This window comes from Vigna unguiculata, chromosome 7 (genome assembly GCF_037176805.1).
Source record: "Vigna unguiculata cultivar grain cowpea cultivar isolate G323 ecotype 2 chromosome 7, ASM3717680v1, whole genome shotgun sequence".
NCBI lineage: Eukaryota > Viridiplantae > Streptophyta > Magnoliopsida > Fabales > Fabaceae > Vigna > Vigna unguiculata.
In genome coordinates, this window is record NC_140798.1 from 31,293,148 (window position 1) to 31,308,864 (window position 15,717).

Sequence of the window (15,717 nt, forward strand, 5' to 3'; positions counted from 1 at the left end):
GTCGAGCGGGCCCGATGACCCAAACGGGACTAACGACCCAAACAAGTTGGGTGGACTCGAAGACAGAGATAGGAAGAACCAACCTGACAACCAAGACGGGTCAGCGGGTCTAATGGCCCAAGCAGGACGGACGAGTCCGATGGCCCACACGAATTTGGCAAGCCAAATGACCTAGAGGTGTTGGGCGGGCTGACGACCCAAACGTATCAGGCAGGCCCAACGGCCTGATTGACCTGTTGACCCGACAAGTCTAACCGACTCGATGACCTAGTCGGGCCCGACTGACCCGACGACCTAGACAGGCCGATCGGTCCAATGACCCGAGCGATACCGACTAGCCCGACGACCTTGCTAGGTCGGGCTAGCCAACGACACAGACTTGTCGGATGTGCCCGATGACACAAACGGGCTCGACAACCCATATGGGTCGGACAGGCCCGACAACCTAGTGTAGCCAAGCCGGATCAATGACCTTGATTGGCATGACCGGCCTGTATGGGCTGTTAGGCTGATCAGGCTTGTCTGGATCGTCGAGCCAACCCAACCTAGCCTGTTTGGGTTTCTTGGCCCGGCTGAGTCGTCAGGTCGGATCGATCCATTTGGGTCGTCAAGCCCGTTTCTAAAATTATCATGAACTCAAAACATAATTAAGCCTAAAATAAATATTTTTAAAATAAAATTTTATCTCACAAGAAATTCAAATATTTTATCCAAACAAGAAATTGAAATTTAAGGTAATTTAATTTCTTTATCCAAATAAGTTATTTAGAAAATGAAAGGAATTTAATTGTAAGCAATTCAAATACAATGCATTTCAATTTCTTAGCATTGTTGAAATACTTCATCCAAACACAAGGTTAAGCTTGTTCGGTTGTTGCCCAGAAATTTTGGCGCCTTCGGTTTTATGGTAGTTAACCTTTGGGAGAATCTTCCTTTGCTAGCCCGCATCAAAACAACATTTTTCAATACATATTACTACTTAGCTTCTGTTCCAAATCTTACTAGCACCGATTTGTGATTGTCTCCTTAAGATGTAAATCTGTAGATGCCAGAAACATTCTTCATCATTGTACATCAACTGCATGGAACAATAGGCTTTCAAGAAAAGCAGTTGGAGGTTCCATCAAGGGTCTGATTATTACCACACGAATAAAGGCAAGCAAAAATTGAGTAACACACTTTGATTTATTTCCTATCATAGCAGGTGTTTAGATTAGGTTCTGTCTCTTTCATCTTCCTCCTGAGTCTATTAGATCAATTATCTTGTGACATGTGATATTAATTATTTAAAAATGTTTCGGCAATATAATTATTTAAAAATGCCGAAGATAAGTGGGCTTGGATTCTGAATAATATATGAAAGAAGAACATATAAAGAAAAAAAGAAAAAAAACTCAAAATTATTGTCCGAAGATTTTTAGATTGAAGATGATGATGATGTGATGGTTTCATACATGGGTTTGCTTTTGACTTATATTTTCCAAATTTCCCCATATTAAATAAAAATATGCAAGAAGAGCAAGATATCCACAAAACTATCATCTTAAGGTAAGGTTGAGTTGAAGGTTTTATTCATAACTCGTGTCTCCTTGAAAGAAACCCAACAATAAATCATACATTACTTATTGTATTGGGAAGGTTAACCAGAACAGAACAATGAGTGATAAGTTCCATGCCATGTAACAAATTTGTACAAGGTTTTCTTGATCGTAGTTACATAACAGAGTCATGGTTGGACATAGTAGTATACAGGGTAAAATAGTTTACATTATGTACGAGCCAAAGGTTTTTTCGGTGCTATAATACATGTAAAGATATCCATCCTCATCCTTGAATGATTTGAAGACAGAGTCCATCACACTAGCTGCAAAAACCACAAAAACAAGAAATTTAAGAGCCCCAGCAACAACAGTAAAGTTGAATAAGAAGAAAGAAACCATTGAGCTCACAGGGCAAGCTTACCAGTTTGAGGCAAGGTATTCTTCACAAAAACAAACAGCGCTTTCCCAGGGGGCAGACTAAGTCTGGAACTCAAAATATGAATGAAATGCCCAACAGACAAGTCTCGAGGTACGAGGAATCTATCAGAAACATTAAAAACCATGATCATGATTTCAATTCACGTATAGGTATTACTTATATTTTATAATTTGTTTATAAATGTAAGTACATATGTTCCTAATTCAATTTATATATGGCTGCAGTTGTTATCTCATATGATGATTTCAATCATGCTGGCCACTGATCTTACTTTTTCTTCTCCAACTCAGGCAGATCGCATTTAGCATATCTTTCTACAATCACCTGCAGAAGAAAAAGAACAATCGATCAACAAAATAAGCAATTTAGGGCAACGGAAGACATGTTCACTGTTATCGTCTGCTTATATAAATATTTGGCGAGTGAATCGTTCGTTACAAACAGCAGAGTGAAATGATGAACGGAGTAATAAGGATCCATCCACAAACGGAGATTAAATATTGCGAAAACAAATATCGAATCATAAAAAAATATTTGCGAATTCTAAAGAGAAGTGTGATTAGAACGGAGAAGGGGCTTACGGGGACTCGATCGGGGTATTTGGCCACGATTTCTCGCGATTGTTCAAGCCTTTGTTCTGCGCACAAATGAAATAAAATTGGTTTTCAATAAGTCAACGCTTGACAATAGTAATAGTAACAATAACAGATTTGATTGAATCGTAACACAGATAAGAGGAGTTTGGAGAATTGAACGCACCGAAGGTATACTCATCCCTGAAACTTGAACTTCCTCCCATTGTTAGGTTGTTGTGGTGCTGAAGCAACTGGAGACAGAACGAGAGAGAACGGTGTGAACCCTTTCTTTCAATAATTCTAAACACGTATCACCAAGGACAAAACGTTCACGTTTCAGATAGAGATGCGGATTACACGTAATATAATATATATGTTAAATATCATTAACATTCAAACGTGACCAATCAAGCGGGGATAGCTCAGTTGGGAGAGCGTCAGACTGAAGATCTGAAGGTCACGTTGTTCGATCCACGTTCACCGCATTTTATGATTTTGAAGGGCACCTAAAAAACAGATTTAAGGAAATGGATTTTTAATGGAGAACAGGTTGAAGAGAAATGGATTCTTAATGAGCCAAAACAGAAAGGCCCGCGCATAGCTTCCATATACAGATCAACATCTACCACACCAAATAGAATATAAATCAAAACAATTAAGATCCTCACTTTCACAAATGAAAGTAAACAACTTCTCAAGTTTTTAAATTCAAAACCAAATATTTGTAGTTTTAAATCAAATTTCAAATATTTTAATAAAGGTTTAAATCGAAATCCATTATTTTATAAAACAACTAATTTGAATTTCTAGATTCATATTTTCTTAATAAAAAATAGTTTTTTTTTCTAAATTAATTTTAAAGTTAAATATAATTTTTTTGAAAATAAAGTAACAATTTCATCTAATACATAAATATATAAAAAATTTAAATAATATATAAAATATTAGAAAAATACAATATCACAATATAATAATATCAAAGACTAAATATAACATATTATATAATTTTTTACATTAAAAAAAATACAATCATCTAAATATAAATATAATATCAAAAACAAATTCATATAATATATATTTTAATTACAAAAATTTTAAATTAAAACTAATTATCATATTCAATTATATAAGTATTATATATATATATATATATATATATATATATATATATATATATATATATATATATATATATATGGTTATAACCACAAACAAGATATTGACAGCAGAGTACATGAAGTGCAGGAAAGAGTTACTATGCATTACGGTTATCCTAGGTAAATTTATCGTGCTCTATAAAAAGAGTTACTATGCATTACATTTCTTGTTAATCCCTTGTTTGGTTTATTAGCGGTCACCAATATGTACTTCGCATTGAATCACACTCATGATATTTAATTGAACAATGTAAAATCTTCGGATTATTGGTTAATAGCTTTATAACTAGATTATAAGGCAGCATGACCAAGCAGCTATGTTCTAGAACATTATATAAAAGAAAAATCATTTTTAAAGATCCAATCTAAATTTAATCAAAATCCAAAAATATATATAAAATTTTAGATTTGATCTTTCTTTTTATTTTAAAATACAAATTTAAATATTTGGATCAAGGTCAAATCCATATCTAAATATTTAGATCAAGATAAAAATCCAAATCTAGAAAATTGATTAAAATATGGATTAACTGAAAAACAAATTTAAGGAAATGGATTTTTAATGGAAAACAGGTTGAAGAGGATTGGATTCTTAGCCCAACCAGAGCAAAATTGGAGCAGATCGATAAAAGTAAAACTTTTGCCCACTGATTAGTTGAACTTAATAACTAATGCTGAATATTCATCCACCAAAGGCCCCGCGCATAGTTTCCATAGTTGCGTGTGGAGATCAACATCTACCACACCAAATAGAACATAAATCAAAACAATTAAGATCCTTAATTTCACAAATGAAAGTAAACAACTTCTCCCCTGTCCAACTTCCTTTCACCACCGACAAAACTCATATTTCCTATCAATTTTGTTTTAAAATTTTTTTATAGAAAATATCTACAAATTTGTTATGAAAAAAGATTTGCAAGAAATTGCTAATAATTTTCTTACAAAATATTTTGTATAAAACACTTTTCGCAACAAATTTTGTAGGAAATACTTGAAAATTTTATAATTTTGTTGGAAATGATTACCCACAAAAGAATTACTTGCCAATTAAAATTCTTAGAAAAAAATGGTAGAAAAAAGTCTTTTCTTGCACATGTTTTTAACAAATTTACAAGAAAAATCCCATGTAATATGGAAATTTCTAGTAGTAAATATAAATAATATATTAATTAATATTTAAATAACTATACAAAAGTTTTAATTACAAAAGTTTTAAATTCATCTACTACACAAATATATAAAAAAAAGTTAAATAATATATCAAATAATAAAATTATAATAATATTAATAATTAAAAATAATATACTATATAAATTTTTAACATTAAATAAAAACTAAAATCATATAAATATCCATATAAATTCCATAAACCAACTTCAAGCTAAAACAAAATATGAGATAAATATAAGTTTTACACGTAGAAAAAATAGTTTACAATTTCCACTCAAGTTTTTAAATTCAAAACCAAATATTTGTAGTTTTAAATCAAATTTCAAATATTTTAATAAAGGTTTAAATCGAAATCCATTATTTCATAAAAAAACTAATTTGAATTTCTAGATTCATATTCTTTAATAAAAAATAGTTTTTTTTTTCTAAATCTAATTTTAAATTTAAATATAATTTTTTTGAAAATAAAGTAACAATTTCATCTAATACATAAATATATAAATAATTTAAATAATATATAAAATATTAGAAAAATACAATATCACAATTTAATAATATCAAAGACTAAATATAACATATTATATAATTTTTTTATATTAAAAAAATACAATCATCTAAGTATGAATATAACTTTTTAAATATTGTGATATTGCAAAAGTTATTAAAATTTTAAAGGTTAAATATGTTTTTGTCCCTCGAGTTTAAGTGAATTTTGGAATTAGTCTCTCTTCGAAACTTTATACCAATTTAGTCATTCATCTTTAGAAATACGTGGATTTAGTTCTTCTTACCCAATTTTGTTAAATTTATTTGACATTTTAAACGCATTTTATGATAATATTTGAGTTAATATTAAAGCGAAAATGTGTCAAACGATGTAAACAATTCAACTACTATCATAAAATGTGCTTAAAACATCATATAAACTTGGCAAAAGTTGGTTTAACCCAAATTTTAATTATATGAAGATTTAAAGGTCATGTATTTGATCCACGTTCACTGAATTTTATGTTTTGCCAATGTAACCTTAATTGAGATAATTGTTTTTTTTTATTTTCTAAATAATTTTCGATCCACGTTGAGTAATGTTTTTACATTATTATAAATTACAAATACTAATCAACATTCTATTATTATTATTATTATTATTATTATTATTATTATTATTATTATTATTCAAATTAATTATTATGATACTTTGGCTTTCATCAAGAGATTTAGTTTTTATCCTGAATAATTTGTATTTTAATATCATTTTAGTCTTGGTTGATCTAAAGTTGAATTTATTTTTGAAATTTTACTTTTCACACTACATAACGAAATGTTTTCATTTATTAATTTTCGTATATTTTCAGAAGTTTAAAAAGCATTATATCGTTAAAAAGGGTTTATTTTTAATTATTTTATTTTATTAACTTTAATATTTTCAAAAATATACTATTATGTTACGCTTGTTTTTCTTTTGGGCTTAAATAGTCATTTGGTTCTAGTTTTGGTCATTTTTTTTTCAATTTGGTCCTGGTTTTAGATTTGTTTTCAATGTGGTCCTAAATTTTGTAAATTTCATTTTGTTGAAAGGGGAAGCTACTTCAACCTATATGAAGATGGTTTTGATGATGTCTACCAGATTAGAATTAGTCATGTTTCTGTTAGGTTGTGCATTAGGGTGTTAGAGTGAAAAACAAGCTTTCATTAAGTTGATTTAACCATCAAACTCTTGCTTGTGCATTCACAAATCGATTGGCTATTCAACTAATAGATTAACTGAGCGTACTGCACTAAGACAGTTGAAACACACTCACGATAATCTATTAGATAAATTCCTAATCCATTAATGACAGCAAAGAACTTTGTATAAAAGTAGTTTCTGAAATCAGTTTTAAGTGTGGAAAAAATTACAAAATCCTTGAGAAACATTCTGAGAAACTGTCCTCTAAGATTCACAAAGTTCTTAAGTATTCTTGAAGATCATTCAAGTGAAGATTCAAGAAGATTGATGGTTGATTCAACCTTGATGGGTCTAGCTTGAATCTAGGAGCAAATTGACAAATCTGCACAACAATAGGTGTATTCGTTTCTTGATTCTTTTTTATTGTATTTCTGATTACAGTTATTCATTGTGTGTAGTGAAGGCCTAGGTGCAATTGTGTGGATGCATTGCTCCTAGGGGGAGTTCTTGATTGGTAGATCAAGCTCCTTAGTCTTTAGGTTCTTGAATAATATAGGTGCTCTTGTAATTCTTGGATCTTTATTGAGTTAGTGGAATCCTCCTAAGTGGGTTTACTTAGGAGAAGACTGGACGTAGATTCATCTTAAATCGAACCAGTATAAATTGTTGTGTATTGGTTTCTCTTTTCTCTTACAATCTTTCTTGATTGCTTTAAACAGTCCATTAACACAGAACTGCGAAATTGGTTAATTGGGTTATAAGACTTAAAGATACTTTCAAGATTCAACTTAACCAAGTTAAAGACTCATTAATCAGTTCAAATCACTTTCTAGGTTAAGCTATTAGACAGATCTGCTTTAACACATTCAATCAAGTTCTTTTCCTTAATGTCGTCAAAATCGTTAACAGAACAGTGTACACGGTGGACTGTTCCTGTGACGTGGTGCACTGTTCACTAACATGTTGCCACATTATCCATCATCTTCAACCTTCCATCCTTTTGGGTAACGAATAATGTAGACATGTCAAAGTGAGTCAACCCAGCTCACACGGGTTGGCTCACCACGAGCCGAGTTGAAAATGAGTGAACCCAACCCGGCTCACTTTATGGTGAGCTAGAAATTTTGCAACCCGGTTCAACCCACCACGGGTTGGTGGGTTAAGTGGGTTGGCTCACCAACCCACATAAAAAAATTATTTATGTATTTATTTTTAAGTATTCAAATATTTAAATAATTTTTTAAGCAACCCATGAGATGACAACCATAGTAAAATCAAGAACCAATGTTTTCATCATGCACACCACCAATATATGATTAATTTTTTCCAAGAAAGTGTCTATATAGTCTAAGAAAACATGACTAATATTACACATTTTCTGTCATGCTATTCAACAAAATATAGATAAAAAAATTACACATTTTTATCATGCTTATTTAGAAAAAAATATTTATAAGATGGTTGCTTGAGTAATTTACTATAAAGATTATAGTTAAAGATTAAAGTATCAACTTATATAACTTGGCAATCAAATTAATTAAACATTCAAACTATTCAAATATTATTGAGCAACATTCTAACATTTAAAAATATGAATTTGTGAACATATATAATTAGTAGTAGTAAATAAAATTATTAAAAAAATTAAAAATATTGGTGGGTTAAGTGGGTCAACCCACCCTCAACCTAACTCGAACTCGTTTAACCCGTGGGTTAAGTGAGGCGGGTTGAATTCAACCCACTTTTGAAAAAAATGAATTTTTCTCAATCCAACTTGGCTCAAACCCGTAGTGAGTCGTGTTGACTCATGGGTTGAAGCCCATTTTGACATCTCTAAAATAATGATACTATCAAAATATTTAATATTAAAATAACATACTTTTTCTTTTCTTTTCATGATGTCAAGTATTAAAAAAAAATATTGTAGTAGTATAAATCTCAAATTAAAGTATCAAATAGCAACTAGAGAATATTCAAATAATTATATGAAAACTAAACAATTACACATTACTAAAATTTTATAATAACCAAAATATTTATTAATTTTATAAACGATGAGTGGTTTCATTTGCATTTGATCCACCTACACATAGAAGAAAAATGAAAAATTAGATATGACATAATAATTAAAATTGAAAATTTTAATTACTAGAATATAATTACATTCTTCATCGGATTTATTTTCACTCATGAGAACATATTTTTCTTTTAATTGTGTAACATCAAATGTAGAATATTAAATGAAAATTCATAAAAAAAATACTAACAACAAATATTAATAAATTTGAGTAACTTACCTAGATGGTTTGAGTTCCATATCCAACTTCTTGTACACATCAAAGCATCTGTAGTAATATGATGAAGTCGACTATGATGAGAAGATAATATCTGACCACCAGTATTAAAAGCATATTCAAAAGCTACAGTTGTTGTTGGAATAGTTAAAACATCATTTGCAATTGCTTGAAGGGTTGAAAACTTTAACCCATTTGTTTTCCATCATGATAGGATATCAAATTCTTGTGTAATTGGCAAATTATCTTCTTCCAAGTAATAATCCAACTTTGTTTAGTGTATGTTAATTTTTATTGGTATTAAAAATGAATTAATGAGTTAAAACCTTTATTTAGTAAATTATAATTTTGTTTACGAAAAAGAGAATGATTAGTTATTTTTATTCTCTTATAATTTTATTTTCTTCTTTTATCTTTTTATATCTTTGTGACTTCTCTTGCATCTCTATTTTTTTCTCTTAAAAGAGTCATTTATTAGGGTCTTGACAAATTACATTCCTTGAATTTCATATTGCCCGTGTGTACCAATTTTTCATCCTCATTTATGGTTAGTATGTTTTTTCTTTTTATTTGTGTTGCTCTAGTTTTTATTCTGTTTTGGATTTATACTAAAATTAGAAATGTGCTTCTTTTGCCTAGTCTCATTTTTTTGTACTTTTCGACTTACAAGTATCAAGAGTTTTTTTGCATATATTTGGACGATGAATTAAAAATTTTCTACAAAATTGTTAATTGGACAAGGGGTTAGTCTTTTGGTGGATAATATATTAATTGGAGTATAACTCAAAGTTGAGGGGTTTTGTATAGAAGATATAATTCAAGTTTAAGAAAAAAAAATTACTATCGAGTTGAGAAGAACATGAGTTTTTGTGCAAAAACATATTAGAAGCAAAAAGAAATAATTTGATGAAAACATTGAGAATGAAATTGTAAAATCTCATCAAGAATCGTTTATAATTGATTATTTTTTGTATATTGTAGATAAAGAAATTATCATACCTTAAGAGTAGATTTGAACAATTTAAAATATATATGAAGATATTTTTTTGTTTTTTATGGAGTGTTAACAATTAAAGACATTACATTGTACATTTTATAAAGAAATTTAAATTTTGAAAAATCTTTAAAACATAACAATTTTGTTGGACAATGATGAATTTGATTTATTTTCATAATTAAATATCTTAAGAAAAATTATAGGTTTGGAAAATAATAAATCAATTCACATTCTTAATTATATAAAAAATATATATTTTTTTCCAAATACATATATAACTTATAGAATAATTTACAATTTCAGTGTCAACCATGTCTCAAGAAAAATTTAAAGAATTAGTCTTATTATCTATTGAAAAAAAAGTATTAACTAAAATAAATTAAGACAATTTAATAAATAATTTTACATAAAAAAAATTCTAAAAATAATTTCAAACTCTTGTATTACTCATATACTTGATTAGAATTGTTCACATTGTTTATTAGTATTGTGTTGTGTTTATTTATTTATTAAAGTTTATAACAGTAAAGTATAATTAATATTGAATACATTATAATGTTATTTTATTATTGTTGAAAGATAATATGTTTTATTATGTCTAATTTGAAGTTTAGATCCTTTATGATTTTTAAAGTAATTATTATACACAGGCTGCTTTAAATAATGAAACATAATTAAGATTGATAGTGTAAGTAAGTTGAACTGACTATAGATTATTCAAATTTATTTTGTGAAAAAAATAGGGTGAACGTGTGTACATTACATTGATCTTACGGTCAGAAAAACATAACATGGCATAATAGTAAAACAAGTGCGGTGAACGTGGATCGAACACGTGACCTTCAGATCTTCAGTCTGACGCTCTCCCAACTGAGCTATCCCCGCTTGATATTAAAGCTAGAATAATAGATCTATTTATAGAAACTTTACATAATATTAATTTAACGCAAAATTAAAGTTCCAACAGACAGAGAGAAAAAACTCATACTTACAAATAATAACAATAATAGAATGTTGATTAGAAAGTAAAAACATTATGCTAGATGATGTATGCAAAAACATGCAATGAACGTGGATCGAATACGTGACCTTCAGATCTTCAGTCTGACGCTCTCCCAACTGAGCTATCCTCGTTTGATGAGAATAAAAATATGTTGGGGTTACATATTAAATTTATCTGATGTCTAAGAGAAAGCTAAAGAACTAAGGCTTACAAATAAAACACACCAAATACTCTTATCCCATCAGAATAAGGCCTGCCGAATTTTACAATTTCGTTTTAGCCTCTAACTTTTCCAACGTTATGTGAAAAATCTATATTTTACAATTTATTTGATATAAGATTGGTTATAAGAATGTCTGTTATGGTTTATACAGGTTTAGTAAGGGTCTCTGCAGCAACTCTTGATATGCATTTATTTATTTATTTTTTGTCTCTTTTATTGGTTATATAGCATTTACTTCAAATGTAGGAAATATATCTCATCTTCTATTGATTATGTTGGTCTTGTATATTATATACGGGTTTGGGACCTCTCTATCCAAGATTCATCAGCCTCCACAATTGGAACACTTTGCAACATAGAAATTATTATTCTCATCCCTTATTCATTCTAAATCTAGTCTTTTGTTTGTTGGGAGAAGTGAGGAGTGTCACTACACTCATAGTAATCTAGAGGTGGATATTGCCAAACAACAAAAACTTCATCTTATTCACCGCAAAATGTTTAAGGTAAGTGATTGTTGTTTGAAGTGTTTTTTTTTGTTTGTTTGCTTGCTAGAATACTTTAATATAATACTTGGAGTTCTACAAGAAACTCGTACTTATCCTAAAAATATTAATTAACCAATAATGATCACAATTTATGAATAACATTGTCTTTTATATAATAACGTCGACAAAAAAAAATGGCTTGGACCAAAAGATCTTAGAATGCACCAAAAATGGTTAAAGATTTTTAATTGAGGAATTTAACAGATACATTATTAAATATTTAAAACAAAAACTAAGTAGCTTTAGTTTTTAACACGATTATTTTTTTTAATAACATTTTTTCTTAAATTCAACAACATTTTCAAAATTGAAGTTGGTAAGAGCGCGACCGGGATCATCCGGTAACACGTCACCGCGAATTTATGCTTAAGGAATTATGTGTGTCTACGCAATCCTTTTTCTCTCTCTCCACCAACCGTGACAAATCGCGTCCATTCATTTGGCCGTGAAATCTAGCCGCTCACGCGCGACATTACTTGGCTTCTATTAATAAAGTGTTTCGACGTGAGGCTGTGTGATTCTCACCCGTAACCTGCAATTCTTCGAGCTTTGCTCTGCTGTGTTCCAAACTATTCTCTCACCACAGGTACGCATGTTCTCTGTTTCTCTCTCTGTCTTTTTGTTACATCGTATTTAGGTTCCTTGTTTTACTTTCCGTCATTTGTGTTTTGTGATTTTGCTTCGATTATTTCTGTTTAGTGCTGCTATTCTACCGTGTCGATAATGTTCAGGAATGGTTAGTAGACCGTCAGTTACAGATCTCAATATTTCGTTTATTTTTCTTTATTTCTTTTTCGAATTGCTCTGCGTTCGTTAACTTTGTGTCACTGTTCGGTCTGCGTTGTTCACTGTTCTTGGAATCTTAAATATTTGTTGAGTTTGAATGTTAAAATATTGATTCATAAACTGTTGTTTGTTTAAGTTTTTTTCTTTTCTAAGTCGAACATTGTTTGTTCTCGTACTAATTGCAGCCGTCGAGGTGGGTCAGAATCAGTAGACCAATTTGGTCCATCATAGGTTTGAGTCGGTTTAGATTGAAATATTTTTACAAATATCAATACGAGTGAATTTTTAACATGACTTACCAAGAATTCGACTCGCCCGGATTAAATTCGTGGTAAGTCAGGTTTGTGTATGGTCACACACATTATCTTGGGTTTTGTAATGTTAGACTGTTTTTTTAACCAAACACATTAGTGGATTGACAAATGAAAACATACTCCAAATAGATGGAGAGAAAGAAAATGTTTTAAGACATAAAAGTATTGTAAATTTATCCATTCACGTCTTTAATATTATAATTGGATAAGTGACAAGAATGCTTTGATCTTAGATAATATTTTTTTTTTATTAGAATTTAACGTCATTTTGGATTGAAATAAATACTTGAAATGCAATCCTTTATTCATCTTTAGCTAGTGACATATTTTCATAGTACAAAGTTTGATAATGTTTCTTTTCATTGTGGTTTTGTACTTTAAGATCATTGTTTATGGATTAAGAAATGTTTTATGGATGAAAGTTTGGATTAAAAACCTTATTTTCTAGCTTGTCTTACGTAGGAGTAGTAGATTCAACTAATTTTAATAATAACAAATGTGAATTATTAAAAAGTTTAGTATTTGTCACAACTTATTGTTATTTGCTACCCTGATATCCGTATTAATTTGGAGCGAATAGATCTTATTTTAAAGTGATTTAATTAATTCTAGTATGTTATATGTATTTCACTCTTTAATAAATATAAAAATTAGTAATCTAAATTAATAGAAAGATATTTTAAATAGTTATGTAACTGAGAAAAATAAATTATTTAAAACATGAATTGTTTTGAAAAAAAACGGGAAGAAGGATGTATTTTTGTCCGTTTTGCATAAAATTCTGCTAGATATACAAAAAATGTAAAACGTAAATGCAATCAGAGTTTAACTTCGACAATCTAAAAGGTTTTTGTAAGAGTTTTTATTAATCAGATCATTTGAAAATTTTAATTCTGATTAAAAAACAGCGCAAACAACGTCCAAGAAACTATATATAAATTTGTCTAATGCAGAAAGAAAAGAGAACCACCTTATCATTATGCACTTAAAAGAAATATCGGTTCGTCAAATTTTTTATCTCAATCTCGTCGTGTTTTATTTTAAGAAAAATACAATTTACGTGAGACATGTAATTTTATTTTTATGTTTCGTGGTATGTTCTTTATTCTATACTACTTTGTCAGAAGCCTAAGAAATTGATCAAGTACTTTGTTAATCTCTTGACTGATTTTGTTTTCCTAGCGAAACTTTCAGAAAGCAAAGATAAAGTTTTCAGTCAGCTTCAGAATCAAATTTAAGGATTTTCCTTCAATGTTCTTCGCTGGATCTTTTGTTTTTCAAGCTTTTGGGCCATGTTAGACTAAAGATTTTGTTTTGTTTTCTATTTTGTGCAGCTTGAGAAAATGGCAACAGAGACATTTCTATTCACCTCTGAATCCGTCAATGAGGGCCACCCTGACAAGCTGTGCGACCAGATCTCCGACGCAGTGCTTGATGCCTGCCTAGAACAGGATCCTGACAGCAAGGTTGCCTGCGAGACATGCACCAAGACAAATATGGTCATGGTCTTCGGAGAGATTACAACCAAAGCCAACATAGACTATGAAAAGATTGTTCGCAAAACTTGCCGCAACATTGGATTTGTCTCCGATGATGTTGGTCTTGATGCTGACAAATGCAAGGTGTTGGTGAACATTGAGCAGCAGAGTCCTGATATTGCTCAGGGTGTGCATGGCCACTTCACCAAGCGGCCAGAAGAAGTTGGTGCTGGTGACCAGGGTCATATGTTTGGTTATGCCACTGATGAAACCCCGGAATACATGCCACTGAGCCATGTCCTTGCAACCAAACTAGGAGCACGCCTTACCGAGGTTAGGAAGAATGGAACCTGTGGTTGGTTGAGACCAGATGGTAAGACACAAGTGACAGTAGAGTACTACAATGAGAATGGTGCGATGGTTCCAGTTCGTGTCCACACTGTTCTGATTTCCACCCAGCATGACGAGAGTGTGACTAATGAACAAATTGCTGCGGATCTTAAGGAGCATGTTATCGAGCCAGTGATTCCTGAGAAGTACTTGGATGGGAAGACCATCTTCCACCTTAACCCTTCTGGTAGATTTGTGATTGGTGGTCCTCATGGTGATGCTGGTCTTACTGGGAGAAAGATTATCATTGATACTTATGGTGGGTGGGGTGCACATGGAGGCGGTGCCTTCTCTGGAAAGGACCCTACTAAGGTTGATAGAAGTGGTGCGTATGTTGCAAGACAAGCAGCAAAGAGTATTGTAGCAAGTGGACTTGCACGCAGGTGTATTGTTCAAGTCTCCTATGCGATTGGTGTTCCAGACCCATTGTCAGTTTTTATTGACAGTTATGGAACTGGAAAGATTCCCGACAAGGAGATTCTTGAACTTGTGAAGGAGAATTTTGACTTCAGGCCTGGAATGATCACCATTAACTTGGATCTCAAGAGGGGTGGCCACAGGTTCCTCAAGACAGCTGCATATGGACACTTTGGAAGGGAGGACCCTGACTTCACCTGGGAAGTTGTCAAGCCACTCAAGTGGGAGAGGCCTCAAAATTAAGCTTTTGTTGGATGATTATCCATGCAGTAGAATTTGGATCGAAATTCACTGTATGTGTACCCCCTTGTTTGGCTGTTTGCTCTGGAGGGGGTCAATTTTTACCCATTAAAATAAAGTGTTTTGGTACACAATTTTTATATCCAACAATTGTTTTATGTTTACTTCTGTATTTATTTAAATAATTATAAATTTAAGTGAGATTATAAATTATTATTAGGTAATGAAAAAAATTTGAAGATCGAGTATTGTATGCACCTATCATCAAGGAAAGAATAAAACAAAAATAAGTGGTACTTGGTATTTGATTACACTGTCACAATTAACCTAAATTGAAAATAATGCAAATACTAAATAAAAGGGAAGTTTATAACACTAATTTTCAATTTCATCTACCTTTTCAACCTGCATCTTTTGAATAAATTTTATTTCCATATTATTTGCAAGCAAAATATTTACAATTTCTATAGAAT

At 30.7% G+C, this 15,717-nt stretch overlaps 2 protein-coding genes and 1 non-coding gene across 3 annotated transcripts; 1 reads left to right on the forward strand and 2 right to left on the reverse strand.

The window, feature by feature from the left end:
* Positions 1-1,657: 1,657 nt before the first annotated feature.
* APG8H (Ubiquitin-like superfamily protein) lies at positions 1,658-2,900 on the reverse strand. Its single transcript, XM_028079404.2, has 5 exons — positions 2,740-2,900; positions 2,562-2,617; positions 2,252-2,304; positions 1,963-2,081; positions 1,658-1,864 (listed from the first exon to the last, which is right to left on the reverse strand). Exons 1-5 carry the CDS (start codon positions 2,777-2,779, stop codon positions 1,764-1,766), a joined length of 369 nt encoding a protein of 122 aa, XP_027935205.1. The 5' UTR covers positions 2,780-2,900; the 3' UTR covers positions 1,658-1,763.
* A 7,757-nt stretch (positions 2,901-10,657) lies between these two features.
* On the reverse strand, positions 10,658-10,730 carry TRNAF-GAA (transfer RNA phenylalanine (anticodon GAA)). The gene has a single exon. It is a non-coding gene; the product is annotated as a tRNA-Phe (tRNA).
* Positions 10,731-12,035: 1,305 nt separating this feature from the next.
* Positions 12,036-15,408, forward strand: LOC114192426 (S-adenosylmethionine synthase 1-like). The gene is made up of 2 exons (XM_028082143.2): positions 12,036-12,205; positions 14,054-15,408. Exon 2 carries the CDS (start codon positions 14,063-14,065, stop codon positions 15,245-15,247), a length of 1,185 nt encoding a protein of 394 aa, XP_027937944.1. The 5' UTR covers positions 12,036-12,205; positions 14,054-14,062; the 3' UTR covers positions 15,248-15,408.
* Positions 15,409-15,717: the final 309 nt, after the last annotated feature.